The 24,527-nt window shown below is 37.2% G+C and overlaps 1 protein-coding gene across 3 annotated transcripts in view; it reads left to right on the top strand.

The window, feature by feature from the left end:
* LOC148852569 (binding protein) overlaps positions 1-20,584 on the top strand; it is a 52,146-nt gene extending 31,562 nt beyond the window's left edge. For all 3 annotated transcript variants that reach the window (XM_088946327.1, XM_088946328.1, XM_088946329.1), the window contains exons 8-14: positions 4,104-4,242; positions 5,261-5,437; positions 5,556-5,692; positions 9,582-9,902; positions 11,292-11,434; positions 11,563-11,660; positions 19,878-20,584. In XM_088946327.1, coding sequence (XP_088802453.1) covers positions 4,104-4,242; positions 5,261-5,437; positions 5,556-5,692; positions 9,582-9,902; positions 11,292-11,434; positions 11,563-11,660; positions 19,878-20,393 — 1,531 coding nt within the window. In that variant the 3' untranslated portion in view covers positions 20,394-20,584. The remainder of the gene's footprint in view (positions 1-4,103; positions 4,243-5,260; positions 5,438-5,555; positions 5,693-9,581; positions 9,903-11,291; positions 11,435-11,562; positions 11,661-19,877) is intronic.
* The last annotated feature ends 3,943 nt before the right edge of the window (positions 20,585-24,527 follow it).

Raw genomic sequence — 24,527 nt, 5'->3', positions numbered from 1 at the left:
CTAGTAGCTGGGCCGGGGGCTCCGCCCTCAGACCCCCAACCACACCCCTCGCTTTGCTCACTCACCAAAGCTCCGAGAACCCCTTATTTGCTAATGTTGTTCATTCATTCATCTTAATAATATATCTTCTTAAAAGGCAAATAAAATTATAAAATCATTATTTTTGTGTGAGGATTAAGAATTTAAGACCCTAACATGGACTTGATTGGGCTTGCCTCGAGGGGTGTGGCACAAAGGTGACTTGTAGAATTAGAAATGTAATTTGTTTTACATCATGTTAGCTACTTGAAGTAATGCAATTGAAGAAAAAAAGAGATTGTGGGCTTTACATGCTTGAAAATGTTTTATATGTTTGATTTTATTTTTAAATTTTCATTTGAATATGCTTTACATGTTATGTTTATGTATTTTAATTTGGGAAAATTCTCGATAGGTACCCTGTACTTTAGGCCGAGTGCCAATTTAGTACCCGAACTTTAAAACGTGACAATCTGGTACTCGAACTTTTGAAATGCAACAATTTAGTACCTATTGTTAATGGACCGTCAGTTGTGTATATCACGTGACCTCATGTGCGATTTAAAACTTTTGGAAATGCCAAAATTACCCTTGAAAATAAAATACACCATTCATTATCTTCTTTCTCAACAAAATGAAGCCCAAGCCAAGCTCTCAACAGTCCACGCCTTCATTTGATGATGAAAACACTAGCTAGGGCTCGCCGCTGTCCGCCACCATGACCAGCGGGAGGAGTGGTGTTCTTAGTTCACCACCGTGGCTACCAACATGCCCACGCTTGACGCTCCTGATCAAGAGAGATAAAGAGAACTACTCCTCAAGAAAAAAGGGTGCTCGTTTCATCGTCGCTTTTCCTGTTGTCCTTCATTCCTTCATAGTCGTTTTTCCTGTTTCATCAGGATTGTTTCTGCCACCATAGGTACCATTCCTGGTATTACGATTGCTACTGTTACAACTCTTGTTTTTGTTCCGACGCTTTAGGTCGGCCAACTCAATCTCCAGCGTCCGTACTATGCCCACTCAAAAAATTTCCCATATTGTCGATCACCTGTCCCGATTACCTGCATTCCCCGGCCAAGCAGTAGCACTCGAGTACCACAATTTGGGTTTGGGCTAGGGTGGGTATGAAAATGGTTCTTCACTCTTGGCTTGTATCTGGTGGCGTTGACGGAGCTGCTACTTGATAGGTTGTGGCTTCTGCAACTGCTGCTTACGCTGGTGAAACCACAAGAAGAACTATGCTCCAAGGACTCTGACCTTGAACCACAATGACCAAAATTCCGACTATCTTGACGGAATCCTACCTGAATCGAGAAGGTTTCGAAATATTCTTGACTGTTGCGATTGGATTGGAGAACAGAGAGGAAGAACAAGAAGAATAAGATCAACGAGATATATCTCGAATCTCTCTTATCTTCTCCTCCTCTCCCTCGACTTATATATACCTTTGGAGATAAATGAACGACTTAATGAATTAAAAAAGGACTGAAACCCCATTTTAATATAGATTTAAATAATTTCCCGCCTGGATCACCTCATAAAAAATAGGAAAAACGACAATGAAATGAGCACCCTGAAAGAACACGTCGCCGACTCACACATTTCTGATTCTATCAAAAGAGAGGCACCACATGAACCATTTTATGTTGTTGGTTCACACACGTCGGCCCTGAAAGAACACGTCTGCTTTGTCTTGTTCTTTATGGGAATCGAAGGCCATCCATTTTACCTCGCTACCTCTATTCGCCTTCTGCAAAACTGGAATTCTTTTAGTAGAAACACCTGCCATTTCCTGCGAACATGCAAGTGGAAAAAGACGGGAAGAAATGTATAGAGAGTGATGAAAGACATTTGAATCCTTAGGCAAATAGAGTTTAGTAAAGTGGTCAAACTAAAAAATAAAAAAGAAAAACCTTTAACAAATAAATTAGGAGGAAAAAGTGGGGATTTGGCATGCAAGGCGAGCCAAATTAACAGGTGAGAAGCTTGGAAGAAAGCAACTGTAATTACCAGGGAGGGGAGCTGCTATTAGCCTATTACCTTCCGAGTAATGACCACTTGGCTCATTTTCATATATTTGAATTCTTATGCTTTGTGTTTGGTTTGGTTAGTGGGAAATTGGGATCGTTGTTGCTTTATTAATAGAGGGTTGATAAAGAAAATTATATGATAGTTGAAGGGTATTTGTGTCTTTTCCCATGACACTTAACAGTTGGTTAACATGTACTAAATTGTTGTATCTTGAAAATTCGGGTACCAGATTGTCGTGTTTTAAAATTCGGGTACTAAATTGGCACTTGACCTAAAGTACAAGGTACCTATCGGGAATTTTCCCTTTTAATTTTAGATAATGGGTTTTTTAAAACCATTAATTTTAAAACTTAAGTTTATATTTCTTATTAATATTATGTTTAATATTTTTGCATTTGTTTTGAATTTTTTGGATTTTTTTTTGAATTTTCTGACTTTTTTTTAGCAATTTTTTGTATTTTTGTGCCTTGCTTTTAAAAGGAACATGCCTCGCCTTGGGCGCAAATTAGCCCTTGGGCTTTTAAAACACTAGGGTAGGCATGGATATCTTCCTAGCAAAGGTTTAAGACAGGGAAATCCCATCCCCCCTTTCCTATTTACCTTTGTTGCTAAGGTTCTTAGCAAACTGATTATCAAGGTTGATTTAAAAAATCAGTTTAGAGGCTTGAGGATTGGAAGAAATGAAATTCTTGTTACCCATCTACAATTTGTAGATGACAAAATCATTTTTTGTGGGGATTGTAATGAATCTCGTCTAAGAAATTTGAAAGCTTTAGTAGATGGGTTCCAAAGGATTTCAATGTTGAAAGTGAACTGGGGTAAGAGTTGTGTGGTAGGAATTAACATGGAAGAACAAGAAATTCAATTGGTGGCATGTGTGCTGGGCTGTGAGATTAAAAATTGGCATCTAGAGTATCTTGGTATGCCTAATCCGAAAATAAAAAGCTTTTGGAAACTAGTGGTAGAAAGATTTGTGAAAAATTAGCTTTGTTGAAAAGATGCTAGATATCCATAGGAGGAAGAGCCACTTTGATCAAACCCACCTTAGCCAACCTGCTTACCTATTACCTATCCACTTTTAGAATACTAGGTAAGATGGCAAGGCAACTAGAAAAGTTTATGGGGGACTTCCTGTGGGAAATAGGTGAGCGGAAAAAAGGCCATGTGATAAAATGAGAGCAAGTGTGTAAACAAAAAGAATTGGGAATACTTAGCATTGGAAATTTGACTAAAAATAATACAACCCTCCTAGGAAAGTGGCTTTGGAGGTTTCCTATAGAAGGATATAGGTTGTGGCTTAGGTCATTGGAAGCATAGTTTTCAAGGCACCAAGGCGAGGCTAGGCAACAAGGGGGTGCCTTGTCGCCTAGTTGCCTAGGCGATGGATTTTTTAAGTAAAAATTATATATTCTAGGGTAATTCCCCAGGTTCCATGGCATAACCATATTTCCTTAATAATTATCCATAGTTTTCATAAAGGAAAGTTTAAACTTCATGTTGAAGTATAGAAAATTAACATATTCATAAGAAAAAGAAGAAAGAAAAGAAAATTCAAATAATATGGGGGCTGAACCCCTATTTTGTTATAGGAAAAGAGGAACAGACAATGTGTTGATTAGATGAAATTTTAAGTTCTTTACTTATTGGTTCAGATTTTGAAGTCTTTGAGGGTTAAATACAGCATTTAGCAATGTTTGTGTTGATTAAACCCTAAGAAATAAGAAAATAATAACAGGAAATTAGTATATAAATACACAAAATGAATGTTTTAGTTTAATAATGTCTATTTTATAATTATAATCTCAAACAATTAAGAATATAAAAGTATTTTATAACACAATGTACAACTATGCCTTCTATGCATACATGTGGTTCAAGTTGAAGACAGCTTCTTAATGGCTTCCCGGGAGGCATAATTGTCTGTGGATCCTTACTTTGGTGTCAGCAAAAGTGTTGAGTCTCTAATTTTCATTGTTAATTGCCTTCTTAAGGTTCTTTTTTTTTTGCCTTTTTGATATGCACCTTTTGAGAAGTATGTATTTTATATGTTACAGAAAATTCTGTTGTGCAACTGTGAAATCACTTTTTGCCAATGAGGGAAAGCATGGTGGGGAAGCTACTGGTCATGCTGTTCACTTGATAGCGGATCATGTGAAGGTTCATGATTGTCAGCTGCATCCTGATTCTATTGAGGTATTAAGGGTTTTTATATGTTGATTTACTTCGGGAGCGTTTTTATTTATTTATTTATTTTTTCGACGTGCCTACTGAGATAAGAGAGAAAAAGAAGAGAAGATTAAAAAAAATTTCAGGGCTAATGTTATCGCTTGCATTGATCTCTTTAATGAGACTAGTGCTTTGTATTGACACTAGAATTGTCTAAATTTCGAAAAAAACCCCAGTGAATCTGATATTATATCAAAGTCTTTGAATAAAAATATTCTTTCTAAAGTACCATCATTCCTCGTATATGTTACATCTGAATACTTGATCAAGAATGATTAGAAAATCTGCATCTTGAAGTGTCTGTACATTTTCATTCACAAATGAATACCAGTATAGACATGGATGAGGGAGACAGGGATATGACATTCCATTTCCTAATTTCCCAGACATGGATAGAGGTGTTAATATCCCATTTAATATGCTTATTATCATGCTTTTGTATCTGTTTTTTAAATTTCAGTGTCATCTTGGTATTTGTATCTGAGGTTCAAATCATTAACACACTTGATACTGAACTTTTCAATATCAAGCGTCTAAAGCTTCAATTCTCCATTTTTTTATGTATGTTTAACGGGGGGTTCTAACATTTAAACCCATAGAAACTGCTTAGATCCTATTATTTAGCATTTTATTGTCCTTGAAAACTAATACGTGTCATACAATATCTCAAGTATGAGGGACAGATGTTGTGTCTAGACTGAACCCTTCATTCCAATGACTTCAATGATCTAACAACTCAGTTATTTATAAGAAGAGTTGAGGACTGATGGAGGATGAGATGGAGGAAAGGCTTGTTATGGCAAATAGATGAAGGAAGATCCTAGGTGTGGAGAACAAAGATTCCTGTTTGGAGAAACAGGTGGAGGCTCGGCGGTCTGTCTTTAAGAACAAATAAATATAAAACCCAATGATTAAAATTAACTTGTTAAAATTTAATACTTTAATTGTTTTTCGTTTTATTTACTTCCTTTCCATGATGTATCAGGTTTTCTTGTCCTTGACTTTTGCTGAGGATCTTGGGAAGTCTGAACTGTCAAAAGATGCTGATGATGTCAAAGGCAAGAAAAATAAGAGAAAGAAAAATGCTCAAGAGCTAAAGAATATGCAAGTCAGTGACAGAAAGAAGAGTAGACAGGAATTGCTGTCAAAGACAAGGGCAGAGGTATAGTATGATTCACGAGAGCCCTTAATTTCTTTTTGCTTTTTTTTTTTTTTTTAATTTTTCTGTTAATCATTCTTCCATTGGGTGTGTTACTTAGGATTTTTGATGTTATGCATAGGTCCATGCCGATCTGAAGGCTGTTTCCTTTGCTCCAGACATTGAAGAAAGAAGAAGGATGCAGTCAGAGACGCTTTCTGCTGTATTTCAAACATATTTTCGCATCTTAAAGCATACCTTGCAACCAACTTCCATCAGGTGTGTTTCCTATCTGTTTTGCTACTCTTCCTTTAATGGTGGGTAAAGGTTCTGCTTTTTATGACCCACCTGCAGCATGCCACAAGGCACTATTCCATCCATGTCAGTGCCTTCAATCTTGGTGCCTTCTTGTGGCCTTGCCTCTTCCAAATCGTTTTTGTTTCTGGGTCACAGGTCACTGGTTCAACCATCCGTGTCGAACAGGTCAGACTGTACTACAATATATGTATATATGTGTGTGTGTGTGTATAGGTATGTATAAACATGTATGTTATTAATAAAAATGTATAATTATTTTTGAGATGTAATATTTGTATATATAAATATTATTAATTTATATTTTTCATTCAGTTTTTTTTTAATTGTAAAAAATGCTTAAAATTGCAACTTGAGGCCCCAAGATGTTTTACCCAAAATAAAAAAAAAGATCACCCCAATCGGACATCAGAGTGCAAAGATTTTTTTTTTTTTTTTTTAATTTCATTTGAAGAGCTACTCAATGGGGTAGCCCATTCCCCAACCTGTAACCCGCCAACCTAGGTGCAGGCAGGATTCGATCCAAAGTCTGCTATGGCCAGCAGGAGACCTTACCAACCAGCTGGTTGGCACCTTGCAGTGCAAAATTGCAGTTTGAGTGCTGAAACGATTCACATAAAGAAACAATTTTCTCCAATGAGGGAACAAACAAAGGGTTTGGACCAAATTATCATGAATAGAAAGGGTTTGGACCGAGATATTTTGGACCCAAAAGTCTAAGTTTTAACATCATACCTGTAGGATAATCCCACCACAAATGCAGTGAGTCACTATGCCATTCACACCCAATATGCCATTGTCTCATGAACCTGGAAAGAGGTTGTAAGTGGTGCAATCTTGATCTTGCTCAACCAATTAGTTCTTTGATGTGTAGGATGAATTTTGGCAACTTTTGCATGCTTTCCAAGGTGTCAAACACAGTAACCTTGGCTGCAATTGGCCTGGTTTAATGATGGTTTCAAACAACTTTTGTTGAACACCAATTAGGGCAAGATTTAAGAACTAGTTTGGTTCTCTTAGGAAGCTGAATTGAGGAGAAATGGTTCTCTTATGATGGTTTGAAAACTTAGGGTTTGTTCCATCTCTTAGAGAGCTTCTTAAACCCCTAGTCAAACCCCCAATCCAATTGGAAAAGAATTGGTTAGAAGAGCTCTCCTCATTCAGCCATAACTTTCCTAGTCAAACTAGGTTCAAATCCTAATCAAACTGAGACATTCTAAAAGTTGGTTGTACCAGTTGAAGTTTCCTTCTAGAAATCAGAGTACTTGTGAGTTATGACAGTGAGTTTGTTAGGTGTTGATCCATAGGAGTTCAGTTTGAAGCAATATAGGAGTCTCTTCCTCTTTTTTATCAAGTCCTAGAGTGAGTGGGACCACCATGGCCGAATTCATATTAAGGTGAATTTGTCCATGGTAGTTCGGCCTACAAATGGGCCCAATAATGTCTTACATTTAATATTTGGACTTTGCCACCCTTAGTGCCTAAACCCATTGGTTCTAACTGAAATGTGTCCATTAGGATTTTGGGCCCAAATTGACTCTTGCAATGCAATATCACTGCCATCAATGTCCAACACTCTTAATTGGGGATTGTTCCCTAACCAAGAAATCTAGTGTCACATCCTTTGCATGATGGAACCCTAGGAAAACACATTTTTCAAACCATTTTGAAAGTATTTACTTAATTTAATATTTGCAAAACCTACTTCAGACAAAATGGCAGATCCCATCACAATGATTACTTACCCAGATATCATTTTTTTTTTGATAAATAAGCAATATTTCATTATTAGAAAGAATAATTCAGTTACAAGCTTCCCATGGAGAAGCACGAGCTGCATCCTCTCCTAACAAGAAGAAGAATTCAAAAGATAGAAAACAGATTTAAACTACAGTTGGACCCAATAAAATCGTTCCTTGTTTGCCCTTGCTTTGCAAGACAAGCAGCCATAGCATTTGCTGATCTCCCCACCCATTATATTCTCACAACCAAATTCCCTGTCAGCCACTTGAACTTTTTAATTTCATTCTTAAAGCACCATTCTTTAGAGTCTGGGTTTTGTAGCCAGCCCACTATCACCTATCTGAACTGCTAGTTGTACGCCCTGGATAGCAGCTAGAATTTCTGCCCTAGTAGAGTTTCCAACTCCTAGGGGACCCGAATAAATGAGAACCACATTACCACTCTCATTCCTCGTTACCCCTCCCACCCCTGAGGGGCCTGGATTACCAAGGCTTCTGCCATCAAAATTCAACTTCACGAATCTTTTAGGAGGGCTGGAGGGGGTTCCCAACCCATACTTATTCTAGCCTTTAAAGATGAACAGTTTGCCACTGATAACCAATTCCTCGATATCTCATTAAATGAGATTTGGTGGAATAAGTCCAGTGATTTTAGCCACATGATCACTCTATTTAGAATGCACTCCCTTAGCTCTTCTAGGCTTCTCTCCTCTTGGAAGATTATGGCATTTCTCTCTTCCCACACTGTCCAAATCAGCGCTGCTCTTGCACACCTCCACATAATTCTTCTTCTTCTATGATGCCAAGGGAAGAAAGAAGGATAAAAAATCAAACTTACATCAGCTGGCCTAAGCAACCTGCACCCAAACAACAAGAAGAGCCACTCCCATACTTACCTAGATGTCATTCTTACCTGCTCCAACATACCCGGGTATTGGCCTCAGAAGGACCTCACTAGTTGGCATTATCAAAAGCAGACAAGTTTGATACCTGGTAGAGTACAATTGTCATGTCTGGGATTACATGCAAAAATCCAGGTGCTCCACCAGTGAAAAAGTTCTGAAAGTGGTCCAATTCAATGTTTCTCATGAAATAGACACCCATACATGTGCCTTGGGTCTCACCCTAGCAGTTATGCAAACTGCTTCCTCCCATAAGGTGGCATAAGTATGTCAACCTTGTCAGGGTGAACAACCCAAGTTCATCTACTGTTTGGGAATAGTTTCGGTCTGCATACTGATCATATTTGTCTCTATTTTATTCATAATTAACATAAACCTAAAATGTTGATCAAGGGTTATTCATAGAGATGAACACCCAAAGGCATATGTGATTGTACATGAAACAAATCTTTTATTCAAAATAAAAGTAGTTTACATATCCTATTGGATCATGAGGGCAAACATTGTCCAACAATAGCATTGGTGAGTGTGCATCATTTGGTTATTGCCAGTACTCCACATAGCGATTCAATACTTATACCTGCTATTTCCTCTATAGTCTCATTGGTTAAAAGCAGTGCTTTTTTCTTATCTAATGGTTTTATCCTCTTATCTGGTTTAATATTCATTATTTTGGAAAAAAGTTCTCATGATTTATCATTATTTCTCCATACTTTATGATCGTCTACCAGTGTTATCATTGGAAAATCTTCTATTTGGATTACTTTGTTTGAATACTATAGTTTCTCTTCTGTTGTATATGCGCCATTATATCTTTTTGTGTCACTGCATGCTTGTGTTATTAATTTGTTATGAAGGAAAATAGATGCATTGGTGATATGAATGCCTGAACTTTTTTAGTCCATTGTAATTAAAACTTGGTTTAAAGAGACTTGGGGATTTTAACTAGACACTAGAATATTGGTTTGAGATATGAACTTACTTCGTTTTCTGTTTGATAAAGATCATGTGGCAACATTCTCTCTCTTTCCATTTCAGAAAATTAGTATTCATTGAGATTTGGTTTCTTTTCCCAATCATTTTTATGAACAAAAGACTGTCCCAAAACTATGTCTTTGTTGCTATTACCCCAATGAAACTGGTTGTATTTGTTGACTTCTACCTCAAGTATCTGAGATCATTTTTTTTTCCTGATTTTGTTGTTTTCAGGTCTAAAGTGAATGCCAGTTCTGTACCTGGTGGATTTGGGGCACACCCATTACTAGCTCCTTGTCTGGATGGATTGGGGAAGTTCTCTCATCTGATTGACTTAGATTTTATGGGTGATCTTATGAATTGCCTCAAAAAGCTTGCCTGTGGTGGTAGCAGCTCTGATGATTCCCCAGAAAACTGTTTGACTGTTTCTGAACGCCTTAGATGCTGCATTGTTGCATTCAAAGTAATGAGGAGTAACCTTGATGCTTTGAATGTTGATCTAAATGAGTTCTATGTCCAGCTATACAATCTGCTACTTGAGTACAGACCCAACAGGTTTGTACCGCTTTCACTACTGACATGTGCAGGATATAAATTTGAGCAACTATCCACCTATTAGATTTTTGGCTGCAAAATCTTTTTTTTTTTTTGATAAATGATTTTTTTTGGCTGCAAAATCTTTTTTTTTATAAATGAGTTTTTTGGCTGCAAATTCTTCATTATGTGACTTTTGTCATTTTGTGTTGGTTGAGCATGTCAGTAGATTACCACATAAAGCTGGGCTCCCTTTGCTCCTCATGTCCATCTTTTGCTTGAAGCTTCGAATTTCTAAATACTAAGTTATACTTGCATTGCCAAACTGAACAAGATACAAAATTCAGTCCTTTTTTTCCCTCAATTACCTAATTGACTTAATCTAATTTTACCTATTTCAAGCTTGGTAAAAAAGGGTAGCTGTTTTCAATTTACTTATATTGTTTGTGCAAGTTTGTTACTTATTGTTTAATGCAGTAAAATGGCTAGGCATTTCTTTTATCAGTAGCAAGTATACACCAGCATTATACTTTTTCCAAGTGTGTTTCATTCTACTGTTTGTATTGGGCAACAAATTTCTGATAGGACAGACAAAAACTGACATTTTACCCATCAAATATATTCTTACCCCACCAGTAGGGATAGGGATGCAAACAGATGCGAGGTTAAGTTGGATATGCCTAGATTCTAAATCGATTCGTTAAAATTTGAATTTGAATTGAATTTTATCCATTGGATTTAGATTAAAATTGAGCCAGATTTGGTTATTGAATACCAGTTTAAAAAATAAACTATAGATGATCAAAATATCATATGCTATTAATAACATAAAAAATGAATTTGATATTTTTACCCTTAGTAAAAAGACTTGAAAATAACTTTTATGAGACTTTAACCTATGACTCTTCTTACAACATTCACACCAATTTTACTAATAGAGGTACACATTAGTTTTCTGTAGACGTAAGTGCAAAGATAATTTTTTTGATAAATAAAAGTACATATTTACTGAAAAAAAAAGATTGGATCATATTGGGTTGAACTAGATTTTGCCCATATTTGATCCAATTATAAAGCAATCAAAATTGGATAATGTTAATTAGACTGGATTCAAATTAATTTGTTACAACTCTATGTTATTGATTTCCTATTATCTTCTAGTAAACCATCCTTTCAGGCAAGCATTTAACAGTTATGATGGGTTTGATTTAGAATATTCAGGCAAAACATTTTGAATATTCAGATGATCCTAAATATCCACCCTATAATATTTTTTCTAAGTTAATGACAATAGTTAAGCTTGTTTTTCTTTTCCTTTTTTTTTCCCTCTTTTTGATTAATTGGGGTTTAAGCTGTGTGAATGGACCAAAGTAGTTCACCTTTTCTGAAATTTTCATGTCTTCTAAGCAGAGCTGATCAGGGTGAAGTGTTGGCTGAAGCTCTAAAGACATTGTTGTGTGAAGGAAGACAACATGACATGCAAAGAGCAGCTGCCTTCATAAAGCGCTTATGTACTTTCTCCTTATGCTTTGGATCTGCAGAGGCCGTGGCTGGTATGTCTAATTTTATTGTAGACAACTGTATATTCATGAGTAACATTTTTCTTGTGCAGTAGCAATCTTGTTAGTTGCAAAAGTTGGGCAGCAAATGTCTGATTATTTTGTTTTCAATTTTTCTGCAGCCTTAGTCACGTTGAGGCATCTACTTCAAAAGAATGTCAAGTGCCGGAATCTGTTAGAAAATGATGTTGGTGGTGGCTCGCTTTCAGGATTGGTTGCGGTAAAGTCTCATTCCAGCGTCTAGAAGATGATAGATAATATAAATGAACCTTTAGGAAACATGTGGCCCATCAATTCTATTATATTGATTAATGAGTGGATAAGCCAATTGTCCCCTGGATTCTAGTTAATAGGTTTGTAGTTTTTACCATTATTGGACATTCTCACCCATGAGATAATAATAATAGAGGCCATTAATGTGACTAAAAGAAAAAATAAATAAATTCAGAAATCATTAGCGAATCTAAACATTTTTTTTTTTATTTTTTAAGGAAGATAATGAATTTATATTAATCAGAAAGGGGGGGGGGAGGGTAGTAGTGGGAGAAATCCTCCATGTACATCAAGATAAATGCATGTATCAGTTAGCACCATTTATGAAAAGAAGTCATCAATGAACAAAGAGGGAATTGAACTCAAACAGAATTAGCACCCACACCCCAGATATCCTTGTGAATCTACATTCAAGATACAATCATCCCAATTTTTATTTATTTTGTTTTCTGGGATTGGTAATGATCATCCCAGTTCTGTTTCTTAGGACTTCCTCTAAGGATTGACTTCTGCTCATGAAAATCCTATTGTTCCTTTCTTGTCATATGTCCATATAATAGTCCAGGAACAAGACCTCCAGGCTGCTGAGTTCCTCAGACCAGATTCTATATATGGTTGGGAAATGTGACCATAGGTTAGTAGCAGACTGCAATGCAACAAAAGGTGATTTGTTGACTCTTCATGATTACTGCAAAAGATGCATGTGATGGAGTTCTGTGACGTGCCTCTTCTAGTTCTAGCTAGGCTATCCAAAGTGAGGCATTTCTCCCAATGGCAATCCAAGCAAAGAAGACATGTGGAAGGGGCTGCAGATTTCCAGATTGCTTTGTGGGGGAATTCATTAAGGACAGAATGTTGGATCATATGAAAGGACAACTTGACCATGAAAGACCCAGAATGGTCATCAGATCAAACTTTTCTGTTGTCCCAACCATTCAAATTCCTATGGAAGCTTGGCTGGCAAACAGTCCCCTGCTCACTTGTCTCATAGTGAGTGAGCTTCAATGGAAGGTCAAGGCTGTATGGAAGTTTCTCTAGGTGAATTTGGTAGAACCTTCTTTAGGCGCAAAGAAATGTGCAGCAAAATGGAAGGTCAGGGCTGTATGGAAAAGGCAGTTGGGGAGGTGCGTGTTAGACCCCGTGGTCAGATGGTGACAGGTGGGAATGTTGAACAAAGCTTTTCAAAATTTGAAACTATGCAGGGCGAGTTGAACCAACATGAGGTTGTAACAGGAAGAAGGACCCATCCTTTATTTCGGTGGGTCGAGCAAATTGGCGTGAGGCATGCGTGAGCTTAAGTTATCATGTGGGGGTTGTTAAGGTGGGCCAGGAAATATATTAAATGGGCCATTTACAGAAGAGGGGGCAATAAAAGGGTTTTGTACTTGATCACATGAGAGGGGGGCAAGGTTGGGGGATGGTAGACAAGGTCTGAAGTATCGATATGATACACCCCATATTGGGCATATTGTGTTGTTTCGTGAGGGTTCCAATACACTTGTTTAAAGATGTTTTCAGGAAACCCCATATTAGGCATATTGCTGATACAGTCCTGCTGATACATTTGGGTGTACTGATACTTTAAACCATGATGGTAAATTATCTATTGGATCCATCATCATCTACTTTAAAAATGTGAAACACTCAAGTGTGATGTGGTAGAGCTATTGAAACCAATGTTTTAAAATGTGGAGGCGTGATGCAAGGTGTTTCACTGCCTGGAGGCATGAGGCATAGTAGTTCAGAACATAAGAGGCGTAAGCCTCCTTTACTTTGGGGGGGGGGGGGATCAAGAGGAGGGAGGATGAGGAAGAGGAAGGAGGATGGAGGATCCCATCTTTTTTTTGTTTCTTTTTTTCTTCCTATAAAAGATGTCTTGTACCAAGAAAAAAGAAGATGCATAACACTAGCTGAGAGGAAGAGCTTGAAGTACTCCAGGAATTTTGAACAAGGTCTTTTTCTCCTCTCTTGAAGTACTCCAGGAAGCTCAGTGGTTCGGGAAAGGAAGAGCTTGAAAAGTGGGAGTGGGAGATAACTAGTTTCACTCAAGCTAATGGCGATTTGAATTTTTTTTTTTTGATGAATATGGCGATTTGAATTTTGAACAAGGTATCTTCAGACAATAACCAGCGTCAGGTTAGCAGAGTACTAGCGGCCGAGAGGTTGATAGCAGGTTTTGACAAATAGGTTTCATGCTCAGAAGAAGGGAATGCTACTCAAGTTCGTCCCCTTGTGGACTTTGTTTTGGAAGCATAATTGGTCCCATGGGGGGCTTCAATTAAACCAGTAATTCAGACAGAGTTGGAAAGTGCTCTCTGTTCAACAAATCTAGCTAGAGAGTCTGGGCTTACTGTGACGATTCAGTTTCAAGAAATCAACTTGATGGGGGGCATTATGGCTAGGGAGGAGAGAGAAAAAGTAGCGAAAGGGAGGTCAATCCTATCCAAAAACGAAATCAGTTATCAAACTGTTCGTAAGCTGGTCTCAAGTCTAAACATCAGTAGAAGATTGGAGGATTGTTCTGTTTGGGGAAAAAGGATTGGAAATGTCTAAGAATCCAGAAAAGTCATGTAAGGAAGTGGAGAAAGTAAAGTAGACAATGTTTTGTTATCCCATGTGTTCATTGGAAAATTGGAGGTGGATTTAGGGAGGAAAAAAGTTGCTGTCATGATTGAAGAGATAAAGAACGGTGATGGGTCAGTGGTTAATCAGAAAAAAACACAAGGACTCAAATGCTGGCCACCTAATTCATGCCACAAAAGATTGAAGGCTGGGCTTTTTGGTGTGCATCCTAGTAGTAAGTATAAGATGTACTACAAGATGAAGGGGTTTTAGAATAAAAATAGAACACATAACAGTATTAAAATCAGTTCTGGATTGGATTCTTTGAAGTAAGGGGTGGAGGGAAGTTTAGGATCTGCATTAGATGTTCAATTAGAAGATGCAACACTAAAAGGGGAAGAGATCGGAGACGATGCTAAGAGAAAGAAGAGGAGGATGACGACAAGATGATTATTGGTCGAGGTAAGTAGAAGGATATGGATTTGGAAAAAAAAAATAGAGGAAACTGAAGTCCGGGTAAGCAAGATTTTGGGTCTATATCTTATAGGGGGGTTAGCAAGAAAAGCCTTCTGGGAACTGGAAGAGAAATATGTATTGAGCAAGGAAAGTGAAAAAGGGCAGTCTTGATTTTGATGTAGGAAGGTTAATTAAAGCATTCCTAATGAGAGTGATCATCCCCTTTAGAGGTCAACTTCTTATAAATTCTTTCAATAATGGGTTTCCAAATAGAATTAGAGTTGCAGTATCCACCCAAAGGCATGTCAATATATTTTGAATGGGGATGGCCAGTCCTACAACCAAGGTAGACAGACAAAACATCAAAATTATTGACATTAACAACAGCCATTACTTTCACTTTCCTGGATATTGATCCAAAGGTCCAATATCCAAAATAGCTTCAAACCATCATTGTAAATTCGTAATTAACATCTCAGATATAGGAGTTGTTCCTCAACAGTCGCAAAGAAGTATTATATTATTATCAGAAAATTTGGGGGAGGTGGTAGGGGAGCCTTCAAGAAACCAAAAGCCTCTAGAAAACCGCCCTCAGAAGCCTTGGTTTGTGAACCTGTTCAGGGTCTCACTAATCCAAAAAGAAAAGCCTATTAAGGGTCTCCATAACACATAAGAACAATAGAGGAGAAGACATACTTGTCCCAGCTCTCTAGAGATGTCAAAGAATCCTGTATACTCTCCATTTACATTAATGAAGATAGAAAGCATAGAAGATATACACAGTATTAATCCATCATCTCCATCTGTTACTGAAGTTCATCCTCAGGATATAATTGAGATAGTTCCAACTTACATGATCATATGCCTTCTCGAGCTTGATTTTGCATATAACTCCTGTCTTCCCAGTTCTAATCGCGGAGTCAGTCAACTTGCTTGCTACGAGAATTCCATTTAAAATTTGGTGATCAGGGAGAAAAGGTCCTTGTGAAGGTGAGATCATCATACTGCATAGAATTTCCTGCATCCTTGTCAAGAATCCTAGAAACAAATTTTCCTGCATGATTTTGTGTCCACTCTCAAAGGGACTAATTGACCATAGTCTTTGAACTCCGAGGTACCATGTTTAATTGAAACTAGAGTGATGAAAGTGGCACCAGGATTTTTTTTTTCCAATGATGGTTTGAATGGAAATTATTCAAGACCATAGTTGTCAAGGTGATGTCTAGGTGACAAGGCACCCATGGAGGGTTAGCTCACTTAGTGCCTAGTTGTTTTGTACATGGCACTATGAAATATTGTCGTATTCTTTAGTTTTTGAGATTAATAAATAAACTGAATTATTCATTTTTTGGGTTTATAAACGAAGTTCTTTTTATTATTTTCTTATTTGTTAGGGTTCGATCAATAGGTTTAACTCACATATTGGTGTATGCCGTCTTCAACCCTTGAACAATTTAAAACCTGACCAACAAGCTAGCATGAATTTAAAATTTTGTCCAATCAACACATTCTTCTTTTTCTTTAACCCTTTCTTTTCTTATTTTTCTAAGGCAAACATGGCTCTGCACCTATATTTTCTGAATTTTCTTTTCTTCTTGATCTTGTCATACATATGTTGATCTTCTATGTTTTAATATGAAGTGTATACTTTTTTTTATGAAGATTGTACATAATTACTAGTGGAAGATGGTTGCTGGTTGCTATGGAACCTAAGAAATTACCCTAGGATTCATGTTTTTTATTTAAAAAATAATCCGTCTCCTAGGTGACAAGAACCTAGCCTTGCCTGGGTTCTTTGAAAACTACATTTAAGACATTCATTAAATCATTCTTGATAAATTCACAAGTCTTTTCAGTGAAGGTGATGGTGAATTTATCATGGTCTATTACCTTGTCTCCTTCTATTTTATTTATTGTCTTCCTCACCTCCTCATCGAATGGCTTTTCAGCTATTTGAATGTCATCGTTGATATTAAAAGGCAAGCCCTCCACCTTGGTTCTTCTTTTCAATTGCTTATTCAGTAATTGGTAGTTGAAGGTTTTGATGGTCTGTTTATGCAGTTGGTCAATCACAGGTTCATTCTACCATGAGCTTGTAAGAGGAACTTTCTTTCATCCTGGCAGTAGCCTGCTGGTAGAAGTATTTCGTGTTATTGTACCCCTTGGGAGTTGAAGGTTTTGATGATCTGCTGAATATGCAGTTGGTCAGTCCCTGGTTCATTCTACCATGAGCTTGTAAGAGGAGCTTTCTTTCTTCCTGGCAGTTGCCTGCTGGTAGAAGTATTTCATGTTATTGTACCCCTTATGAATCCAAATTACCTGTGTTCTCTCTGCCTCTATTAACTTCCTCCTGGTGTCACACGTACGAAATTGCTATTTAGCTTCTTGTCATTGGGCTATCTTGTTTGGTGTGCTCTTCCCTTTTCCATGCAATTGATTTTCGAAATAAAGAGAGCAACTCCACTTTCCTCTGTTTCGCTCTTTCAAAGGTGTTCCTTTTTTCATTCTTTACTACATTAAAGCATTTCAGCTTCAGAACTATGATATGGCCAGCTTTTCTTTTGACTTGAAACAAACACCTGTTCCGAAGTTACTTGAGAAAAATTTCTTCCTCCAGTCACATATTCTTGAATCTGAATGTGACTGAAGAGAGGATGAGGTAAAGCTTCTTGTGACATTCCCAGGCAGAACTCCTCCCAATCTACAGAAAGTCTTTTATCAATTTCCAGGTATCTTCTCGTAGGTTTATCTAGAAAAGTCTGAATGACCTGGGGAATCTTTCAAGTGGCAATGTGTTTGTAGGGCTGTCAATGGGTTGAGTCTACCTGACATAACCAAACCAACCGGACTGGTTATGTTTGTTCTGGTTCTGGGATTTTGCCCTGAATAATTGGGTCGGTTCTGGTTCTTGCTTGTTCCGGACCAAACACTTGAATTACTAACATATAAATAAAATACTATTTTACTGTCATTTTTATTACGGTTATAGGTTAAATTATGTAAAATTTATATATATATATATATAGATATATAGATATATAGTCTGGGTCTACAATTTTGTCCTGATTAATATTTGGTTTGGGATTGGGACACCCTGTCCTGACTCAAACCTGACCATTTGACAGCCCTATGTGTTTGTAGTCCAAATGAGTACTTTGTATTCCTTTCTTCTCCATTCTGTCAAGGGAAGGTTTCGGCCCAACAACCCTTGGAAGGCATCCAGATTAACACCACTGGCTCCCCCACCCCCCCCCCCAAAAAAATGAAAAAACATAAATAAGCAAGTGTACTAATATAGAGACCCCCAGGACATTAGGGAGCTCTACAGAGGGATATACAAAAGAAAGTATATATTTATGTGCAAAGAATATCAAAAGAAAGATGAGACTACATCCCTGTAGCTATGATGCTTAGCCAGGATCGGATTGTGTACTTGGTGCCCTTATAGTTTCCTTCTTCAGTGTTGCTGGTTTTTCCTTCAAAAGTAAAAACTTTGTGATAGATGGTTTGGATTAGCTACATGGTTCATGTGATAGAAATGACTGATGTCATCAATCTTCTAGATATTAGGCTTCTGATTAAGGTAATTTTTCTGTATAACGTATAACAATTTCACCAAGTCAAAAGTATGTCTGTTGATATTTATCTCAAAAAATGTCTGTTAAGACATTCACATAACACTTTTGGAGCAGTTGGTTGCTACTCCAAATGCTTCAGTCAGGTGTCTAAGCATTTCTTTGAGAATAAACAGAAACAAGTTTTCCCATGGGTAAACAGAAACATCTATGATGCAGACCAGATATAGTATTTGTATATTTTAGAATTTAATTAAATTTGACAATATATATGATGCAGGATGGGTAGGGGTCCTACTAACTTGGTATCTGGTGGTAGCCTTTGTGAGGTGAACGAAAGGCTGTGGATGATTAGAGAAGAAGAGTATGGATGTAAAAGCAAGTAGGGTGCTTACTGTTGGGATAAACAGACAAAAGATAGATTGCCTAGAAAAAGAAATAAGAGAAAGAGAGCTTAGGTCTTTTGTCTTTGTTATAGCCTGTGTACAGGGCTACCTGTCCAGGGTGGGAGTGGGCCTGGGTCTTCTTGTGGGAATTGTTGTAGTCTTGGGTGGGGCAGTTTCCAATTTGAGAGAGAGAGAGAGAAAGAGAGAGAGAGAGAGAGAGAGAGAGAGAGAGAGAGAGGGAGAAAATTTTCTGGCAAAAACTCTCCTTTCATGACATCAGAATTTACTAAAAATAGTGATAGGAGAATTGCTATAATTAGTACATCTGGAAGTTACCATAAAAAAGTAATTTGAAACAATTATTAAAATCTAAACAACCAAACCATGTTCTTAAGATACCAATCACTAGTAATTTCTCCATGATTTCTTTCCTTCCATATCTTCATCAATATAACTATTGAGTAATAATGCTTAGCTTCATAATCTAGATACCGTAGTAGCATATTATATGGAGCCCTGGTGCCTTTCCCTCTGTGTGAAAGAATACTGCATCCAACTGTGTGTACAGGGATGGCAAGTCTGCCTAGTGAGGTTGTTTAGTGAACAAGGTTGAATGACCAAAGAATCTTCCACATGGGAAATTGGTTTTGGGCCCACAATGGTGTATCCCTTTAACGGCAAAGTTGACCCCCAAAATCCTTGCCACATCAGGATAATCCTCTCTTTTTAGGAAAGTTCTATATTAGATCATTGAAACTCTTGACAGCAAAAATTGCTTGTCCAAAGAACTAATAAAAGGTGGGGGGCAGGATGGATAGGACTTGGAGAATGCACAAGTGGCCAAATACAGGGTCCTCTTGGTGGGTGGCTTGCATTGGTCACATTGGCTGAAATATGGCAGGTTGGTTAGGAAAGCTCCCTTTTTTGGTACTAGCAAAGAAGCTCCCTAATTGACCCAATTGGGGAGACTATTACTTCCATTAAAGTGCCTTCAATCTCTTGTACCATGCAGATGCCTTGTCAATTGGTAAAGTGTTCTGAGATGAAGAGTAGGGAATATAGAGGCTTTTTTTGCTGCCAAGACCTAGGATTAAGATAACTATGTTTTTAATATTTTTTTTTTTATTCTGATGATTGACCACTGAACCACTTGCTACCATGTCTTGTGTAATGTTTTCTCTGCAGAAATACCAGCCTTACGCCATGGATCCAAACCTAAGTGGTGCACTAGCTTCGGTACTTTGGGAACTGAGCCTACTGTCTAAGCATTATCATCCTTCAGTTTCCACGTTGGCTTCAAGCATTTCAAACATGGGGACTGGTCACAGTCAGGCTTATCTCTCCACTGTTTACCCTCAACAAGCTTTTGCAGATTTATTAATTGAAAAGGAATCATTCGACATCAAGCAAAACCTCGGTACATTGAGCCGGAAGATGAAAAGTTTAAGGAGGTCCTCTAAATCAAGCTGTGATACGTGCATCGAATATAATACGAAACTGGAAACGGATGATGAAATCAAACAAAAACTGTCCAATCATTTCATAGTGCTCAAGGGTATTGCTGAGAATGAGAGATTGAGGAAAGAGTTGAATCGTACAGTGTCATCCTTAAAGCTGTATGAAGAATATAAGAAGCAAAAGAGGAAAACGCAAGGTGATCATTCCAAGGCAAGGAAAAAGAAACGTTTATCCAGTGTTTAACATTTCCAGAACAAGGTTTTGGAAGTTGAATTGTAATTCGTGCATTTTTAGAAAAATTTCCATTAAATTTTGACCTAAACTTTCTTGAGTTTCATCTCTTTTCCAAATCACACAAAAATGTCTGAAATGTTTGTAAAAAATCGATTCAGCAAGATTCATAATATCAGTATTGCAAAGCATATTCGTAAGCATGTTATTGGGACACTCGGTCTGTCTACCCACATTGTAAGTGTTCCTTGACATGTCAAGTATTTGACTTCTCCCATCTTAGCGAGGTTTAAATTATCAATACTTGAATCGTGAGTTTTCAATATCAGCAGTATCAAGGCACCTGGGTATGATACATAGTGAGAGTTTGGGCATTTATAATTTTATATGGTTTTAAATGTTAATGTCCATTCTCAGTTGCCTGTGTGAGTGAGCATATTTATGTCATGGTTTTTGAACCACGGTTGACTTGGATGATCGGATCGTTTGACCCAAGAATCGTTTATGCAAGTGATTCCGTTTTTTCCAAACCTGGTCTTTGATCAAAAACTTTTGAATCAGTTAGCGATTCATTGACTTGGGTGGTTCACCCATTAACCCGTTTAACAGTTTTTGGCCTTTTTTTATTTTAAATTATTTTATCAGAATGAGCTAATTATTTAAACTGAACAGTCAAACTGTCAACCCCAAAACCTGTGGTTCTATTTCTGAGTCGTCTTTTTAAAACTATGATTTATGTTTCAAAATATTTTAAGTTTGGCTCAGTTTGAACGGAGTACAAAAGTTAAGTGCAAAATCTTGTATTTTGTATGTATTTGTACTTAAAGTTATTATCTATATTTGCACAATTGTTCTCTTTCCAAATCATTATTAACAATTTGAGCTTGAAGAAGATTGGCCAGGACTTGTCAACGAACATCTCCCGTTCGGACCTTTGGAAAAATAAGTTCAGTTGATCTTTAATACAAGAAGCCGCAATGGCAGGGCATTTGTCAAAGATTAATAAGTCATCGACAGAAAAAAGGTATTCAGCATTAAGCTCGACCGACCAAACTTAATGTCCAAGAAATCACTAGAATCTAGTTTGGATGACAGAAGAGAAGATAAAACTTCAGTGCAAAATAAGAAAAGAAAAGGTTATAGTGGACATCCTTGTTGGAGTCTTACTAGGGTAGAAAGCATTGCATGCATTCCCATTCAAAAGAAAGATATTTGAGTTGTTGAGATGCATCTTTAAAGTCACAAATTGACCTAGAGAGTCCTAGAATTTCCAAAGTTTTGAGGACTCACCAGCTAACTTTGTAAGTGTTTGGCATCGATGCCGGTTGTTCCAGAGATGCTTTCTGAGAAAATGGTGCTGTATGCATGAGGGTCTGTTGCACCGTTTTCTCAGAAGATGACTTTTTTTATTTGACATCGATGCTTCCACATAGACTGTTACCAGTGCTGTGTAACTGTTGTCAGCATTGGCTTACATTATCCAATGCCGAAGGTGATGCCATGTCATTTCCCATTAGCAGCAATAGGCCGTTTTTTGAGAAAATATTGAATGACATTTCCTCAGATCACACTTTCCTGATTTCTAAAGCATGGTCTAGAGTAATATTTTTTTTTTCCTAGAAAAAATGCCAAATGAAAAACCGTTTTCTGAAGCACCACTTTTTCTGACATGACACCAATATGGCACTGATTGCTAAGAAAACAGCATCAATGCCAAACACCACCTTTATCATAGCATGAAATATCCATGTCGGCCTTTGTGAAAATTTATCATGTAGATAACCTCTTGAGCAATAGTAGTACTATACTACTATCATAGATGTATTGGCTTGGGGTGAAAGCATTTTTCTATAGACCAATAGTATAAAAGATAAAAAAAAAATCTTTGCTATTATCTTATAAATCACATTCATTGCAGAGGGCCAAAGGTTAGAAATCTATGGCCTCCTCAATGCGATTAGCTCTATGGGTAAAGCAAAGTTAGGTTTACTTCTTTGATTCTCAGTGTTTCTTAGAACATATCTTGTATATATTGATTGCATTAGCCTGACACCACCGGAGCCATTGCCTGTTTCTTCATCTTGAATGCAATAAAGGGAGGCATTATATTCATTAGAAACAGCAGGGGGATTCAGCCCATCATCTGAAAATCCGAAAGATGTGTTTGGGTATTAGTAAACAAATCTTCAAAGTAATTGTCAACAAGGATTAAAATATCACTATATATCAGAATGTATCATATTGGAGGCTTCCTGATATGCTCCTATAGGGGGTGTTTTGGGGTTTGGCCTAGTTCAGGGGTAAACCGGACTTAAACCGACCCCTCTCAACTAGTTTCAAAGAAAATTTGAAAAAGTAAAAAATAAAAATAAAAAATAAGTAAATGGCGAAATATACAGGCCGATACGCCAAACCTTGGTTATCAATGATACTCATTTAGTCATTTTAGTATAGAAGAGGTTCAAGCACCACCTATTTTTCCCCCAACTAGTGGAGTAAGTGGACATTGCTGTGGAATTTTCTGTTTGAAGCATAATGGGAAAAACCGCATGTTGCGTTTTCCGTCTTTAGGCAATCAAGTCCCATACTTGACACAAACGCTTGGTTTTAAAAAACGACTCGGGAAGTGGGACCGTTCTGGCCACTCGTTTTTGAATTGATGACTCAATTGTCCGGTTTGAACGGATGGCCCATTCTGACAAAAAATTAAATAAATTAAAAAAATTAAAAATAAAAAAGATAAAAATTGTTGAATGGGTCAATGATTCAGTCACCCAAATCAATGGATCATTGACTGATTCAATGATTTTTAGTTAGGAATCGGATTTGAGGTAAAACGGAACCAATTGCCTAAACAGTTTCTCGGCCGAACGGTCTGACCATCTAGATCAACAGTGATTCGAAAAGCATGTACAAAAGTACAGTAGCATTTTCTATTTGAAGCATCACATGAGAAAAATCGCATGATGCATTTTCTCTCTTTAAACAACCAGATCCCAAACTTGACACAGGAGCGCTCACCTTGGGAAGAATAAAACTTAGCCAAATTTGTGTTTGAATTCAAATCTCATTTGGAAGAAGTGTAGTCACAGACTTGGGTTACATTTCACAGTCAATTTTGCAGGTGTATTACATTGAAGATAAACATTTTGCAAATCTATACAAAAAGATCTAAAGGTCTGCTTTTCAAGGCTTCAAATGGAACTGAATTTGGAGCTTTCTTGGTTGCTCTAATATATCTTAATGTGCATTAATTTCGAGTCTTTTGAATGTTTCTACGCCTTCTCCACTTCCTAAGTCCGAGTTTTCTAAAATAGTCCATGAATCGTATTAATTGTGATTCATTGCAGGGTTATTCCAAGCATGGTTTTTAAAAACGAACCAGTGATCAAACCGGTTAGGGGTCCGGTTATCGGTTCGAATGGTTCGATTATTTGACTTGAACGGCTGGCTCGTTTGACAAAAAAAATAAAAAAAATTTAAAAATTGGAAAACGGTCAAAATCATTCAAATGGTTAACCAGCCGGTTTAGTGGTTTGCTGATCAAAATCAATGATTTTGGGGGAAAAACGATTTTGGAGGAAAATGGAACCGGTCAGATGACCAGTTCCCAGTTTTTCCGGTCTAACCATCCGGTCCGGTCTGGTTTTGAAAACAGTGATTCCAAGCAAGTCTATATAAAGCTTCTAGTCATGTAAATCTAGTGGAGTTCACAATTTGAGTTTGAATACAATTGAACCTCTGGCTTTCTTAAAAGTTCTTCTAACTCAAGTTCTAATTTGATTCTTCTCTCCTCAAGCACATTTATTTTAGTGATAAGAAGATAAGAACCATTTGAACTTCGTTAGAAATTTTTCTAAATACTGAATTAGTGCTGCTTTTCACATGGGCATACTCATCATAGAATCCATCATATACATTGAACCAGTTCTCTTCAAAATGGTATTCCCATAATCTGTTTGGTCCAAACATGTAGGAATGGAAATGGGAATTGGAATCAAATGGAGAATGCCATAAATAAAAATGGGATTCTGATTCTGTCCAACCAAATATTTAGAATTAAAATAGCCCATTAATTCCGATTTCAATTCAAGACCCTTATTCCCATGAACCAAATGGGGCGATAATAATATATAGTATTCCAAA

This window comes from Nelumbo lutea, chromosome 5 (assembly GCF_056320005.1).
Source record: "Nelumbo lutea isolate HS-2025 chromosome 5, American lotus-T2T, whole genome shotgun sequence".
Classification (NCBI taxonomy): Eukaryota; Viridiplantae; Streptophyta; class Magnoliopsida; order Proteales; family Nelumbonaceae; genus Nelumbo; species Nelumbo lutea.
Note: the sequence above shows the minus strand (reverse complement) of the source record. Positions and strands in the feature narration are given on the sequence as shown.